We start from the raw sequence: 16,818 nt of genomic DNA, 5'->3' as shown, positions 1-16,818 counted from the left end.
GCAGGTGACAGGAGGCGTAAGATCTTGTGCCATCTGTCGCTCAGAACTTTTAGGAGATCCTGGTCTGTTTAGAACAGGCCTCCTATGAAATTGAGTTGATAGGATGGAGTTAACTCGTACTTCTATTTTCCATCCCAGTTGATAATCCCGTGAAAGGAATCCTGCGCCTGGCCTTCCTTGAGAGACTCGCGTCTAGGCCTGTAATTGCCTGACTTGCCGAATCGTTGGGACAAACTGTGATAAACGTGCTCCAAAGCCTTGAATGTCGTCTCATCCCTAGGATAACTGGAAACTTTTACGTTCGTGTCCGTAATCTGTTCATTGAACAGAGACGTGGAAGACCAAGGCTGACGTAGATTGAGATGATCTAGTCTGTTAGGTTTATCCTCTGACAGATCCTGACTTACTGCGCGTGTTGACGATGCTAGTGCTGATAAAGGATTTAATACCCGTCGCATTTCTGTTTCAATAAATGCAACTCTGGTATCCTGAACCTTAAGAGTAGTAGGCCTTGACGATCCTGTCATTCTCTGTATATCCTCATCCAAAGTATGAGCCTGGTCTGCTATCTCAAACGCATGGGTAGGAAACATCCTTCCTAAACTTGAGTGGCTCAAATGACGGTGTAAGCGTCAGCCTGGAGAAGTCCTCAACCAAAGATCCAAACATATCTGCCATCATGGGGTCGACTGGAAGCGACGTAGGATGTGTCCATATTGTGTCTTTTTTATCCATCCCGTTACCGTGAAAGCACTGTAATGAGGCAGTCCGCTACCCAATAAGGTACTTATGCCAGGCCGAGATGAGTATTCCATTCTGTCGAGCAATAACCCTCTTCACCATTAGAATAGTCTGACGAATCACAACAATGATGACGTGTGTCTAGATGGTGAACGACTTCTACTCCAATGTGTAGTGCTACCTATGACCGAGGGCTTAGATGAACTGCCTGGCGAATAGGAGTCTTGCGTCAATATCCAAGTACGCGCAGACGTACTGGCACTACTCAACGTTGAATGCGCTGCATGACGCACAATAAGTGTATTATATACGTTAGGCACCGGAGTAGGTGCTTACATCTGTGCCGTAGATGTAACTGACGCAGGTTTCTGATACATAGGCGTAGGCGTGGGAGCATCATGCAATTGCTTCATTGACTACTGCCACATGGACTGCAGAACATTTTGCATCCAATTAGTGATCTGTATCGGTGTTGACGCCTGAGCGTGCATCTGCTGCACTGGATATGTTGGTACAGCACTAAGCTGATCATACGTTCTCTGCGTAACATTGTACGCTGATAGCCCTGGGGCTGATGTCATAGCAGATGCACTTGGGTAGTAGGTAGGGGCTGAGACGTAATGCTCAATGGTGTTGGCTGAAGCGCGGCTTGGGTTTGCGCTACCCCCATTAAAGCTTCTTAAGATGCTGGCGCAGACGTCACAGATCTAGCAGGTTGAAAATAAGGGTCAGTTATGATACTCACAAAATCCTCTGGATTTGATGTTTTTGGCGGAGCATGCACTTTAGCACGGCCGACATATTATCTGCCGAAGATAATGGTTCCGTAGTAATGACCGAAACATGTTCCTCGCTATTCAGCAATTTGCGACATCTTCCTGGTCTCACGACGGTATTGCTACAAAATACATTTTTGATTGAGCTGCCTATTAATTGTAAAACTCGTTGGAGTGATATTTATGAAAGACACATTTAGAATTTGGTTGTCAAATTTGCGTGTATGCCAGACAACGTGGATGAGGATCTTTGGCAGCTTGTTTTCCCATGACTTTTGGATGAAGTGCAAAACTTGGACTGGAAGACTGTCGTAGAATTTCATTAGTCTATCAGCAAAAATATTGTCACAATCTGAAAGTGTATTCAATAATTCGTATTTAAGCAACTCAATGTAACGCCAAAGCTAGTGGTATTTAAGAACACCTAAATATGTTATACATACGTAGCTGAGAATTGTAAACAATTTGACTACCTTGGCAGGCAGACAATTATAACACAATGCGAAATGGCTGTAAACAAACAACATGTGGCAGTAAAAAAACAGAGTCTTTGTACGCCTAAATAAATCATATAAAACTTCACAACATGATGAGAGTAATATGAAAAGATTACATCACCTGTCGCTGAAGAATTTTAGAATTGTAGACGAAAATGAAGAGGTGACATCAGGCCATCAAGATCACAGGACAGCACGGTGGTCACCAAAAGTTTGAACAAGTTTTTATTTCTTCACCAGGGCCATCGCCGTTACGCTGTCCTATCTTTTGTTATAAGGTAAGAAGTGAATGCATAAAGGAGTAATGCAGGATAATTAAAAAATAGTATGGATATAGATACTGCTTTATTGTCATCTTTAATTGCCGTCTTAGAGACTACCTGGGAATGATGATAGGATGTCATAGGTGTTGATGTAGTGTACTCTAGCTATGTTTACATCACCAATCGGTGTGATATGATTGTCCTGAATAATTACCTATTACCTATATTGATCATGTAATGTGATGACTTCATGTTTTGAGTTTTTGAGTAAATAAAAGATGGCTTCACTGAGGTCTTGTGTTTGGGAACGGTGAAGAGGAATACACAAATTGATAAACATATTACTTCATAATTACCTATCTGCTGATTCCTGAAGTGTTTGGACGAGCTCTTGAATAAACCATGAGCCAATCTCAGGGTTTCTGAGAGATTGTGTCCCCGCCACTGTGGCAAAACCGAGGAAAAAATCTACCTCGGTCAATACCATCTTGTCATCCTCACTTTTGATTTTGGTAGCGGCTGGAGTTTTACCGCCATCTACGTTACTCTGAACTGGAACAGATAGAGATGCCAAATGTCATGTACACAAGTTGTTTTTTTAAAGTATGAGACAAAATGTGTCATACAATTTGCAAGAGACGCACACGCGCAAACGTACGCTAACTTGAATCAAAACAGAAGGTTTTAAATTATACTTGTTCAAATAGCATATATCATTTATATACTGGTCTTAGTAAAACTGAACCTTTTTGAAATTCCTTTCCTCTGCATGACTGAAAGAAGAATAACTTTGGTTTGCCAGCCAGTGAAGGACATCTAGCTACTTTGAACGGAGATATGATACTGTCGAATGTCAACCACTCGTTATCTGTTCCCTGTACTGCCCCGTTTTCCCCATGCGTCAAGAAGAAAACCACTACACAGTCATTGTCCTTGTGAACGTCCAGGGTGGCCAGCTCCTGCAGCTTTTCTTCCATTTCCTGTTTCTTGAGGTCATCAAAGGTTTTAACCTCAAACTGTAACGTTTTCCATACTTTTTCCAAGCGATCTAAAATGAAAATCAGATATTATGTACATTTATTGATTCAAGATAAACACATTTTCAGAAACCCATTTAAGTCACACCTCTAACTATGTTTTCACACCAATGTCATTGACAAAATGGCAACATTATTCTTGTCTTGTTCAGACGTACTTGTCCCCAGAAGATGACATGTGTTATGACAGCCTATCATTGTTGATTTCATGTTGACAGACAGACAGTTAGTTTTTCAATGTTAAAGACACTATTTCTTCACGACATCAAATTATATAAGTCTAACACGTGTCTTTTAACTTATGAATGTAACAATGTTTCTATGTATACACCTGAAAAGAGTTAACCACCACCCTTACAATGTTTTTTAATTTCCCGAACTCTCACGTAAATTAGGATTCCATAATCTCCAAATCTGCCTGCATGCTTTAGGAGCTTATTAAAATTTCCACCATTAATGTAAGTATAATATTATTAATGAAAATTTAGTAAAATGTGATCCCAGCCCTCATTATTAATAAAAACCAAATATATAATTGCATATCAAAAAGATTACTTTAACAAAACTAACATTTTTGTACACCAAATTGTTTTATTTGAACACATGCATCATTTAAGTATCTCACATGTATGAGCTTGACAAATTTGATTTATCCAATATGGCGGACAAAATGCCAATACAGCAAAATGACGATATTTCGTGTTCACTTTGGAATGTATGAGAAATGTAAATGTCAAAATATAGGTTTAGACCAGAAACGCTATCTTTCATGTTATTGTCATAGAAAAGATAAGTATCGCCTATGTCATATGCTATAATTGCTGATCATATTGACTTACTTTGAGGTGTCAATGTAAAGCACTTATTTGCAATTGCTTCAATATTGTCAAATTAATTATTGTTCTCCAATACAGTAAGATGCATTTAGTCACTGCATCTGCCACTGTCACTCAAGCCTTCAGGTTTATCATCATGTGCAAAGTTTTGGCAACCAGAGCAGGTGCAGTGTTCGGTACGTGTGGCAGTCCAGAAATGAGACAAGGACACTTTCTGGAGACCACATGTGATCTATCACTGCAGATGAGATGAGTGATGTATTGGCAGCAATATTGTCGTCTGAAGCATGGTTCCCAACATGTATTTCTTGAAAGCATCTTCTACAGGTTGGAACATTGAAGCTGACTTGTCAGTGTTGGAAGCCCAGACATAGCCTAGGTCATTTAGGGTATAGCAGTAGGACGAATGCTCTAGCCGAGTTTAGGGACACTTCTAGGGAGCTCAATCCATACTGACTTCTTCTTTAACATTTCAACATGTGTCAGCAATGTTGAGAAAGATGTCTTCTTTGAATCTATATCCAGACATCACCATAAGAATATCACGTTTTACAAGGTTCTTCTAGATCACAATTACCAGCGTGCAGCTGCCTTTCCCGATTCACTTACAAATAAATAACAGGGAATCCCCAGTCTCGAATAGTACAATTGCGCTATTGAAGCTTGGGTCCAAAGCAGTGTAACCGCCTAGGTGGTCTAGGGGTACAGCGTCCGCCCGGAGAGCCGAACGCCTGGGATGGGTACCCGGCTGAGTCATACCAAAAGACGTTTAAAGATGATACGAATTGTTACCCTGTCTGGCGCTCGGCATTAAACGTTTAAAACAAGGACTGTTCCGCTCGGAGTCAGTATACTGTGTCTCAGTGAGGTATTCATGTTAAACTGCGGAACGCACTGGTATCTTGGTGGTCTAGCAATATAAATCAGTCCGGACTAGTACAAGCAGCCACACACACACACATACACACACACGTGCAATCACATCGCTGTATAAGTGCAATAATCTTGGATGCGATGTTAAACCCCATTTCACCTCACCTCACACCAAGGGGTGTAAGTGTTGGCTTTCAGTTGTCCATTGCTAAACACCTATCAGCGCCAATTAACTGTTGGCCCCTTTACATGTTTCAAACTTTGATATGTTGTTAGTTATTTCGTTCTTACAGGAAGATATATATGTTCTCTGCTAAATAGCATTAATTTACCTGATGAAGGAGTAAGAATATATATAACCCGAAACGTTGTGTTCCTCATAATAATGAAGTTGACATCCATAAATGTTTTTCTCATACCTACATATATGTGTCTTGAGATTGACTCCACAGTATCATCTGCTTGTCCATTTGTGAGGGAGAGCAGTAATTTTGATTTTGTTGTGCACATTTTTGGTTTGTTTCTTTGTCTATTCCATAGGGCTTTACCAATCATACCCAGAATCAGTAATGATAGTTGTATATGTATCTGTTGCATTATTCATACTGTTTATGTATTTACGTTAGAGCTTGACCTTCAAAGTGAATCATTGCTTTTAGGCAAACCATTAGAAATATACTATATAGAAAAGGTATTCGCAAACGGTGATATGCATTTGTTGTTAAAAGTTATTATAAATGACATTAATAATGGAAATATAAAATCGCCCATTTTGACAAAATGGGGGGAGTGATAACACATTACCAACTTGTTAAAAAATCATAAAGGTTATGCGGAATATGAACGTCTCATAAGACGTGTCTGCTGTTTTTGAGATATCAAATGGGTTGGTTGATGATAATAATAATTCATAAAGGTTGATTTACCATTTATTGGCTAAGAACTCAATTTGTGAGAGGCTATAATTAAAAAAAAATACTACCACAAAAAAAATACTATTCAAGTCTACTATGTGTAAACTATCACATAAATGATAAAAATAAGGACTCCATGCTTCCGCTACCTTTTGAGGGGACTTTGATTTTCTCTATTTTTACAACAGAAATGTGCATTAATTTTGACCAATAAACAGTATCTGCCACCAAAATATTTCACCACAACCATCATTTTCTAGTCTGTTGGATACAAACACATAACGAAAATCTATATTTGCTTTATTCTACTATGGGGAGGGGTATGTCTGCTATGCCACTACTCGTCAGTTACGATACGCACACAGTGAAAGACAAAACGTGGAGCAGCATGGCACCTATCAGCACACCTATTGGTGCCAGTGTAATGTCTGGGTAATACTGTCCAGTGACCCTTCCTCGGGCAATATGCAGTGGCGTTCTGGCAATTATAGTCATTCTGCCCCATACCAGTACAGATCCACCACCAAATCTGTCATGTTGTCATATGTTGACGTTCGCACGATCCAAAAGAGTGAATCTGGACTTATCCAAAAAAAGTAAGCGATATTTGAAAAAAAACAGACTACTACATAATTACAAAGAGGTATCAAGTGATGGTAAAGGATGAATAAGAGTGAGTGAGTGAGAGAGTGTGGTTTCAAGCTGCTTTTGGCAACATTCCTGTAATATCACGGCAGGTGACAACACAAACGGGTTGTACCAATGTGGGAAATCGAATTGGCGTGATGAGTGAACGCATGATGAGTGAGAGGCATTTAGAAGTTGGAGTACTGAGCGAGGATAAGATATATGGATGATCAACTTCCTTATTACAATTAGGAATTACGAATATGATAACAATTAATGCATTAAAGCAGTATTGTGGATAATGAACAGCAATAATACCAATCATTACCTTTCAATGAAATGTCAAAATCAAGAATGACCCCTCTCCACAAAGGTATTTCCACATGCAATGTTTCGGTAGTGTTGGGGCATTAGATTTTGGTTCCGCAATTGTCTATCTCTGGCAGTCATTTTTCAAAGCTGATCTTTCTTCTGATCATAACATTTATTTTTCACTATCACCTACTTTTTTGGAGAGTATATGATTCCACATGCTGTTTTCTCAGTAAACAAAACCAAATGTGTTCCGTCAGGAAATTAATATGGGATACGATTCTATGAATGACGATTTTATATGAAAAGATACAGTGAATACAAGTGGTGGTTAACTTTGTTTTCTTAACAGAGAATAGATCGAATCAATCTATTTCACATTCCCTTACGTCTGTCTCAGTGAGAAAGGTTTAGATGCCCTTTCCCGAAAATTCAACTGAAAAGATCCACTTTGCGAACATCTGTTAAGTTGAAGACAACTCAACCCTACATCCACACTCTCAAAGGTGTAACACACTAACCTGAAAATATTCAACTTACCCCTATCTTTTTCAGTTCCTATTCGTGGTTTTCTCCTGTCAAAGTGTTTGTTATTGAATATATAACAAAGTCCTGAAATACAGAATAAAACATAGTTTTCCGTGCAAAGCCATTTCAATGTACCTTTACCTCGTTCTATATTGAAAACACAGCATGTTTATCTCCATTTTACCATCACAAAATTGAATGCCAACATTTTGATGTTAGCAAAAATATTGACTGGAGTGGGTTTAACTGAGGCAGCGAATATGCATTTCATAACCTATAATTGTTTCCATTATGATTTAAAAATAATGATGGGACAATGTCTGACAAAGAAGTACTTTTCATTACATATAAGCTTACGCTGTGACACAGCCGTCAAATCAGCTGTTTCAATCAGAGGTGGTTATTGTGATTTGATACCTCTGATTAACTCATCAGAATTGAGTAATTTTCAAATTCATGATAGAATGCATCACAATATGTACACAGTATTAGATTCACAAACAAGTCATTATATTTGAGGATACAGTATTCTAAGGGACCAAGGATTTTTTCCTTTAAAACATTTTTTTTATACATAGATACAAAGTGACACAGCTTTTAACAGTATACAGTTATATCACAGCGTGCCGGGATTTGAACCACCAATCGTAGGTTTCCAGCCTGCCTAAGGGACGCAACTCTGCACAGTGAATCGCGGCGCCTTAGACGACTGGGCCACCCGTGCCCCCATAAATACAAAGGTACTATATACATACATAATATTTTATAGTAATATACATAATCAAATGGCTGTCCCCTTATAACAAACCTCGTTGAATACTTTGACAATGTACTGCAGGTTTGTCCACAGCGGCTATTTGCCTGGAAATGAATAATGAATATACAAGCACCAACCTCTTGGCTCTGAGTCCATTTTATAGCAATCCTCTTCCATCTTGGGTCCTTCCTCATCTAAAGTAAGCACATGGGTTAATGTTAGTACATAAGTCAGCGTGTAGGTTTAGTACCCTAGAACCGCAAAGGTATTTACATCTTGGAGATTGTGTGTTACGTTTGTTTTCATCGGCGATGATGAATGTCTCTGTACATGCCATCACATACATATGAAACAGACCTCAACACAATCATACCCTATTTTCACTCATAAATGTATTTCAACCTACCCGCAGGCTGTGCATTACTGCCCGTCCTCCCACCGCCCTCAGAAGCAGCCATATTTTCTTCTGTATACTCAGCGTCGCTAGTGCAACCTTTAACTTCAATGTCAGCATCCTCTTTCTTTGTTTGCCGACCTTCTGATGTGGGTGTCTCTGATAGGAATACAATAGACATGTAATTATTTGTAAAGTGAATACTTATACTATAGGTTTCAATTCTGTTAAAGTCCATTTATTGCACTTAAGACAAACTAGCTTCGCCTGTCGATATTGCAACTGTAAATAAACATTAGATGGATAAAGTCATTGAAAGGCATTTAGAAGTGATGCACATAAGGGCGAGAATTTAAGGATGTCAACTTCTTTGTTATGAAGAACATTAATTTTCTTCCTTATAAGATGGATAATTAACTATAATATGCTCATGTTTGTTTATTGTCTAAAGTAAGGTCTAAAATGCATACACAGGTGGCTCAGTCGTCTAAGGCCCATTGGTTCGAATCCCAGTTTGTCAGCACCATACGCGTGCTCTTTTGTTTCACCAAAGGATAAACGTCTAAGACGTGTAGCTGGGCGTGGTAAGTGGGCGTCTGGCCTCCGGGCTGCTAGTCAAAACATGAGGCAGGTTTAGATGATGACGGTGAAGTTTATTCTGAATCAGGTGAAGGGAGGAAAGGTGTAAAGGAGAGTCCACATTGTAACCTTCATTTCTTGATAGCCTGCTGTAAGAGCTGTATTTGATTCATACTGTGTAAAATGATAAAGCAAATTCTGGACAAACTAATTTGAGCAATTCACCCTCAATTACAAGAAAATGAATCCAATCCCAGAAAGAATCTCGAGACAAAATAGACTCATGCCTCGACAGTTTATCTGAATGATCAGCATACATTTCTTGATGGTGTCATTTTTCTTTATATATAGACTATTCAGGGGAATATACTTCTCAAACACGAGTAGAAATACCGGTTGTTACTATATGTACAATGAATGTCACTCAATATACATTCAAATTTTACAATGCACCATACTACAGATGTCGACTCAACCTTACCTTGCTCTTACGTCCTTACACATATGTTTTACTCTTCGATTGTTAGTTCTTATGAAATATTAGCAGTGGCACTGGCATTAACACATGTTTAAGCACATTCTTCTTTCCTGAATAAATGGATACCGTTTTCATCAAGGAAAATGTGTTCACTTCCAAAAAAAGGTAATTTGCTACCCAGATATTTTTAAAAACAACATATAGTTCAATCATAAGGTTTCACTTAAAGAATTGATATTCATACAACGTGCCATTATTTGTCTAGTTTTTTAAATTTTCATGCCTCTGCAATTACGCACAGATGAAAAGTTAGCGTACTCAGGAAATCCATAATTGATACTGAACTCGTTCCTCCGGTGACATTGACTAAACAAAACTCACACATTCATGTGTTAGAATGTATACATTTCCTCATTTAATGCCAAATGACTAGTTACATTTATTACATTAAAACAAACGGAGTTATATGAAGATTATGTGAAGAACAATGGTATTTGGAAAGTCATGAAAATATCCACTTCTTCAGGTCACATGCACGATGAGGATGAAATTTAGATAATATGCGCGAGCACTGCTACCCCCTCTCGACGAATTGCTAATTAGTGCTCTATGACATCAGTGTTTAGTGCTGAATTACTGTGAAATCTTACCTTAGGCGGTCGGGTAGCCTAGTGGTTAAAGCTTTCCCTCGTCACGCCGAAGACCCGGTTCGACTCCCGACATGGGTACAATGTGTGAAGCCCATTTCTGGTGTCTCCCGCCGTGATATTGTTGGAATATTGCTAAAAGCGGCGTTAAACCATACTCATTCACTCGCTAAAATGTTACCTGAACATAATAAATTGTTGACAGAATCAACTACCAGACTACTAGTTGTCAGATTTTCATTTTTTTGTGGAAGCCTCGGTGGCTGAGCTGGTTAGATTGCTGACTTTGTGTCCTGGCGATTAGGTACCTCACTCTGGCGGCGTGGGTTCGATTCCCGGACAGGACTCAACCCCCCAATAAAGTACGAGAATCTGTACTTTACCCAGAAAGTGTTATGCCAAATATAACATTTGTTACATTTGACCACTTTCTAAATGGCATTGTGTGTTCACTTGTTATACACGTGTTACACTGATCCGAGTAGCATATCAGAGACGTTCAAATCCATATCGGTGATAACATTTACACTTTTATTTAAATTGTTATTTCCAATATTATCAAATACAATATAATTTATATCAACTAATGTTCCAATTTATCATTTCTGTCTTTTCAAAGATAGGACTGTGTCTTTTTCTCCTGTCTCCGGAATATCAGTGTTTAGGGGTAAGCTGTATCTCCACTTTCGCAGATCCGAGAAAGGCCACTGTTAGAAAATGTACCTTTTGTATTAAGTGCACTAGGTGTCCCTTGCCACGTTTAGAATCTGAGCATACTTTATATGGCACATGTTGGTTATAGCCGTTTGGTCAGTTGGCTACATTTGACATAACTACGAACGCTCCATGTTCATTTGTAATTCTCAATGCAATAAACTATCTGGGTTGTGTGGGGGTATAAGTTAGCCTAGTGAGAAGGGTGTTTGCTGATACACTACTTTAGGTACTTTACATTGCGACATGACTACATGATCATGCATTTGGGACCAACCAAATGAAACCTTTGACAAACAGGATTAAGTAAAAATGCCCCGAGGTTTACCCTTTCTATATAAAACATTTTTGACTGAGACGTTAAAGAATATTCATGCAACAAAATAAAGATTTCTTTAAAAGTACAATATTTATTTTGAAGAGGGAGAAATTCTTTCAAGGATCTTATCATGACAACTATTTTGGAAAAGGTGCTGCATTTTTTGTGACCATGTCAATTATTCGGCAGCAATAAACTAGCTATCGACCAATGACATAACACCATGCAGCGATGGTTACATAGAACTGATTTCATACAAAGCAAATGGATTTGTGTTTGTTTTCTACAAATAGTGAGTTGACAGAAACAATCTATAAGGCAATTCGGATGCTGATAATAACTATATATGATTCTACATGAATTATCTACTTACGTTTCCCATTTTATTTATCTGTCCATCCCTTCCTGTGATACATATTATTGTAAATATATTTAAGAATTTGCATTTATTCCATTAAAACAAATTAAAAAATACCTTTTCACGTTTTGTAAGCGTGTTTAAATGAAGCTCAGCTGTATGACAACATATGATTCTTGGAGATACATAGAGGATTGTGGATTGTGGATCAGGAGTGTGTTTTGTAATATGGGAAATATCAATCTACTCTCAGTTAATTGGTATTTGCCGAGCCTTTGGTGAGGCAAACACCGGTTAACAGGACGAGGAAATAAAATAGCGTTTTTTGTCTGGAACCGGGCTTTGAGGTGTAACGAGATTGATGGTTTCACCAGTCATGTTGCCAGCAAACATAGTGTTGACACCCCAGAAACAGTTATAATTTTAGACCGCTGACTGAGTTGTCTACTGGCGATTTGGAAATTAATTACGCGAGGGGCCGCTCTGCAAGACGGGAGTTGGGCTGTCACTTGGGCTGTCACAGTGTGGGATGGAGGGTTTCGTGAAATATTTGCTTGTCAGGATTAATATGGTAGTAATTGTTCACAGAATGGATGTTTTTTTGTGACCAGTTATCCTCATTATTTGATTTGGCGTAATATTATAGTCAACTTTTGCTTGAGGTGTTTGCGAGCAGAGTGATTAGGCACAGCGAATCGTTTGGATGTTTGGTGACTGGCGGCATCGCAGTTGTTTTTCCAAATATGATAGGGGATAGGGGATAACACCGCCAGATTTAAGCATGCCCAACGGGTCTGTGTAAAAGGGATCGTCATCTCGACAGAAGTTGAGCAGACGTGTGGAGTGCCACAACCCTTAACGTAAAAAATACTCACATTAAGGGTAACGTGTTAACCCTTGGAAATATGCGGTACTTTTAGCTATTTTCACATTTATCATGTGTAGGTGTGTGTGATATTTTTGTTAGTTAGAAATGGATGAATTAAATTTAGAATACGTCCATCTATGGGTTATTTTCCCGTTTTTGTATATAATAAAGCGACAAAACCCTTTCCATATCCAATAGAAATCACTACATAAAGCAGAGTCGAGTGTACGATTCCGACTATATCCTGAGCATGAGTTTATGAATCACTACCAAATAGTGAAAACGTGAGATTGTCCTGTCCCACCGCTGGTATCCATCACAAACACATGCAAAGGCAAGTCAAGCGCTCACCAGAAAAAGACGTTGTGCCAAACCATGTGAAAAGCTTTGCTAAAGTCTGTACCAAATGTTTTTTGGGTTGTGCTCTTCTTACATCTTCTTTTTATTATGCCTATTTGATGTCAAATCGCTCTGGTCAGGGCTAATTTGAAACTTGAGCCTGCAATATATACTTGATTCCATGATCTTACTTTCCAGGGTATACTTGAACATTCATCTTTCAAATTTACATTTTTGAAAGATGTAAGAGCTTAAAAGCTCTTCACTGCTTCCTGCTTCTCACTTTAGGAAGTATTTGTTTCAGATGTAAATTTGAAAGCTCAACACCGCTTCAAACTTCTTACTTCCACCATACTTTGTTTCGGAAAGATGAAAAGATCCCTAAATATGTCTTAGGAAACAGAACCCTTAAAAGTTTGAATTTGCTGCTAACCTTAAAACTTGGTTTGGGAAGCTAATGTTATGGTGGCCATTTTTTCGTAAATGAGCTACCTTCTGTCAGAAATGAGAAAGATGACATTTATGACACTCAATGGTATCTCTTGCATGTATAGGGGCTTTCATATTTTAATGCACTTGTAGTATTGGAAATAAACGTATTACCCTCTCTCTCTAACGATGTTCTATCTCATATAAACAGCCATATATTTATACATGGCAGTGTATTTTATTGTTGGACGGTGATTGTGGGTGTGTTGCATTGTTTCTGTTGAGATTCATTGGACGATTGAGGCATTGTGTTTGGACTGTGATTAGTTGTCAGGAATGTAGTACTGTAAGCAGTCGTCAGAAAGTTACTATATTTAGATGCTAGTGTGGTGTGTAAAGTTCCGGTCTGGTAAACCGTGGACAGTGAAAGTCTGTTATAGAAACACGTGGAATATTCTTTGTTGTGAGGGCACTGTGTTCCACTAAATTTCCACTAGCTAGTTGGACTATATATTTTGTGGGACAAGAGTGTATTGAGGTATCTCCAACATTTCATCACATCGGACCTAGCATTCATGTGAGGATCACTCATCATCCTAGAAAGTGAACATTATGAGCGATCTGCAAATGCCCATCCCAAAGTACCAAAGTAACAGTTCACCTATCTATGTACCAAGTTTGATGAAGAAATACTGTATGGCTTTCAGGATCTACTTCAGAAGGCACATATTGCATGGACTGATGGACGCATGGATGCACAATGCATTATGGGGGATAATAATTGTGGAAGTGGCTACGACAGCCTCACAAAAACTGACATACCCACAATCATTACTGAAATCGAACAAAAATAGAATATTCCAAGGTGGCTCAGCCATGTCAGGTGCGCCGTACAACTCGTGCAAGTAATCACTGACGACCAATTCTATCGACTTGTCTATAGAGCCCAAAAGACAATCACCCATCAAATCATCCTGTCAGCTTTTAGGGATAGATCAATCGTCACCACTACACAATACAACACTCACTCTATAAGGACAGTGAGCCCCCACCACCTCAGTTAAGGCGTTAAGGACTTAGACACTATGCCATATAGAAAAAGGCCAACCCAATGCATAAACTGTATGCTCTATGGGTATACAAAACATCATCTAATCAGCCAAGCAAGTGCAAGAACTTCTCCCTAGTTTTTTGCAAAGAAAACTTTAAAACTTGGTGCACAAACTGTAAAAAATGAGGGTCATTCATCCTTGGCGCCGAAACGCGTTAACGCTCATCAACAGACGCATAATTATATATTCCCTATTCAGCAATCAGCATCAACCCAGTGAGGTAAAAAAAAGTCACTACTCCTCACCCCATAGAACAAACCAAACCGATCTGAGAGCGCTGATCCGAAGGGTAGAGGCTTGGCTTTGAACAACCTTTCCCCCATGTCAATACATGTCTGAAGACCTGGGGAGCTCTCACCCCAGTGAAGAAGAACTGAACGGGGATAAGATAGAACTGGCCTAGGTTGCAGTCAAGATCGTGGAAAGATCTGTCCTCGGCGGAACCTTCCCTACCCCAATTCAGTGGGTTGGGAGAGCTGCTCTGGGCAGGAAGATGTTTCATCCTATTACACTTGGAACTTGGAACTACTCGAAGCAAAGGAAGTCATCCTCACTATGGATCCAGTCTCACATAGACATTTATGGAAATGTAAAAGGAGACACACTTGCAAAACATGCTCAAGGTAAAGCAGCCAAAGACTAGAGATACAAGTTGTACTCAAATCCTCTTTAGCTCACAATTGGCAAGCCTAATGTCTGTACAAAACTCAATCCCAAATCCACAAAAAAGCCTGAATTGAAAAGAATTAAGGCTGGAACTGTCATCTCTTATTGATTATATTTTCTTACATAATAAATAATCTTACGTATATAAGTTGGTAAGATGGGTTGCAAGGCTTGCACCAGGTCCAAGACATGTGGATTGTAGCTATGGACCATTAAATCCATTTTTGAGGGCTCCAAAGGCAGCTCTCATTCGGGCCATTGGCAAAATCCAAGCCCAATGGAATCATGAATGAAGGCTCTTTATATAGGTTTTTGAGCTCAGGGATCCAAAATCTGATCTTTGTTTTGCGGACAAAATAAGCTTTGGCCAATTTAGCTGTCAAAGTATTCCCAGGGTCACATTTCAGTGTCAGGTTCAGGCTTAAGTTGGACATGGCACAGTAATGTTATTTTCTGGTCGCAAATGAGTATATTGCACAGTTTAGTGGAATAGTGATGTACCGAACATTGGTAGAAGAACGGGAAAGTCCCTGCCATGATATCAGGCAGCCACATTTAACGAAGTTAAAATAGCATTTTCTCAATCCCTTCCGGAATGTGCTGTTCTCACAGGGGTAGGATTGCAGACCTGCTCACCTAAGCTCATGGGTCCCAGCTTGGTCAAGATGATGCCCTATTACTAATGGTTGTTTTTGTCTCTTTAAGCAGGTACCCTTCAAGGGGTCTTTGTCACCAGACTGCCTGACCGTTCCTGTGCCAAACGAGCTTGTAGCATCATCAATATCATCCTCCAAAAGCCCATCAATTCTGCGATAGTAATGCTGTATTGAAATGGATGAACGCGAACATGTGAGGGTATATGTTGCTTTACACAATCTCACAACTGGTCTTTTACAAAACATATAGTGGGACACACAACAAAACCCAAACATTCACTATAGGACATGGTAAAGCGCGTGAGACACCATTCCCACTCTACCAAGGGCTTAAGAGACACATCAAAATTTCGCCTATCACTGTCCTATGGCCATGTCATGGAGGTAAAACAAGCTATTACACGAGCTGTGTGGAAGTGCCATTCTGAGGATGGAATTGTTGTGCGAACAAATCTGTGATACAATATCTTCGTCACCTTTGAAAAAGTCATATTGAGGGAAACTGCTTTGAGTGCAACGCAAAACCTCATGAGAGAGTGCAGGGGGCCAAGACAAAGGATGAAACCTGCATGGCACATGTCACCACAGTGCTGCAGCAGGACCCGTTTCCAGATGAAGTCATCACCTGGTCAGGGTATAAGCCTTAGGCAGTTATAGGGTTTTTTCGTCTCTTTCCAGACAGTGCAGCCTCGCCATCCTGAATCCCGGCCAGACTGGTGTTCTGGGTGCTGATCAGCCCATTTATGTTATAGCAAAGCAACTCTAAATGACATTTCCAGACATTTTAGGAGAAAATCATTTGGTTCTGATAATAAGAGCATTGAATATTGAGGAAAAAGGTCATCATATTGAATGATGAAGGAGTAGGCATAAACTCTGGAACATAGTGTGCTGCTTAATGAAGGCCGTAATCCAAATGTTTCAACACAAATTCAGATCTTTTAAATAAAACTAAGTGATCTTTTTAGATGAATAGTACAAAAAAGCTCATATTTTTAAGGATTTGTTTTTGCCAGAATTGTTTTGTGAGTAAATATACGGCCATGAATACACATTGGGACATAAATCAGTTCAATGTAGTTCATCCAGAGCTTTCCA

General features: G+C 39.2%; 1 protein-coding gene across 1 annotated transcript in view; it reads right to left on the bottom strand.

Moving 5' to 3' along the window:
* Nucleotides 1-8,619, bottom strand: part of LOC139471484 (uncharacterized) — a 31,663-nt gene extending 23,044 nt beyond the window's left edge. The window contains exons 1-5 of the mRNA XM_071253840.1: nt 8,568-8,619; nt 8,299-8,355; nt 7,417-7,488; nt 3,023-3,325; nt 2,634-2,829 (exon numbers count right to left, since the gene is read on the bottom strand). Coding sequence (XP_071109941.1) covers nt 2,634-2,829; nt 3,023-3,325; nt 7,417-7,488; nt 8,299-8,355; nt 8,568-8,619 — 680 coding nt within the window. The remainder of the gene's footprint in view (nt 1-2,633; nt 2,830-3,022; nt 3,326-7,416; nt 7,489-8,298; nt 8,356-8,567) is intronic.
* Nucleotides 8,620-16,818: the final 8,199 nt, after the last annotated feature.

Source organism: Haliotis cracherodii, unplaced genomic scaffold (genome assembly GCF_022045235.1).
Source record: "Haliotis cracherodii isolate W230 unplaced genomic scaffold, xgHalCrac1.p SCAF_22, whole genome shotgun sequence".
Classification (NCBI taxonomy): Eukaryota; Metazoa; Mollusca; class Gastropoda; order Lepetellida; family Haliotidae; genus Haliotis; species Haliotis cracherodii.
The sequence above is the reverse complement of the archived record's forward strand: the minus strand, read 5'-3'. Positions and strand labels throughout refer to the sequence as shown.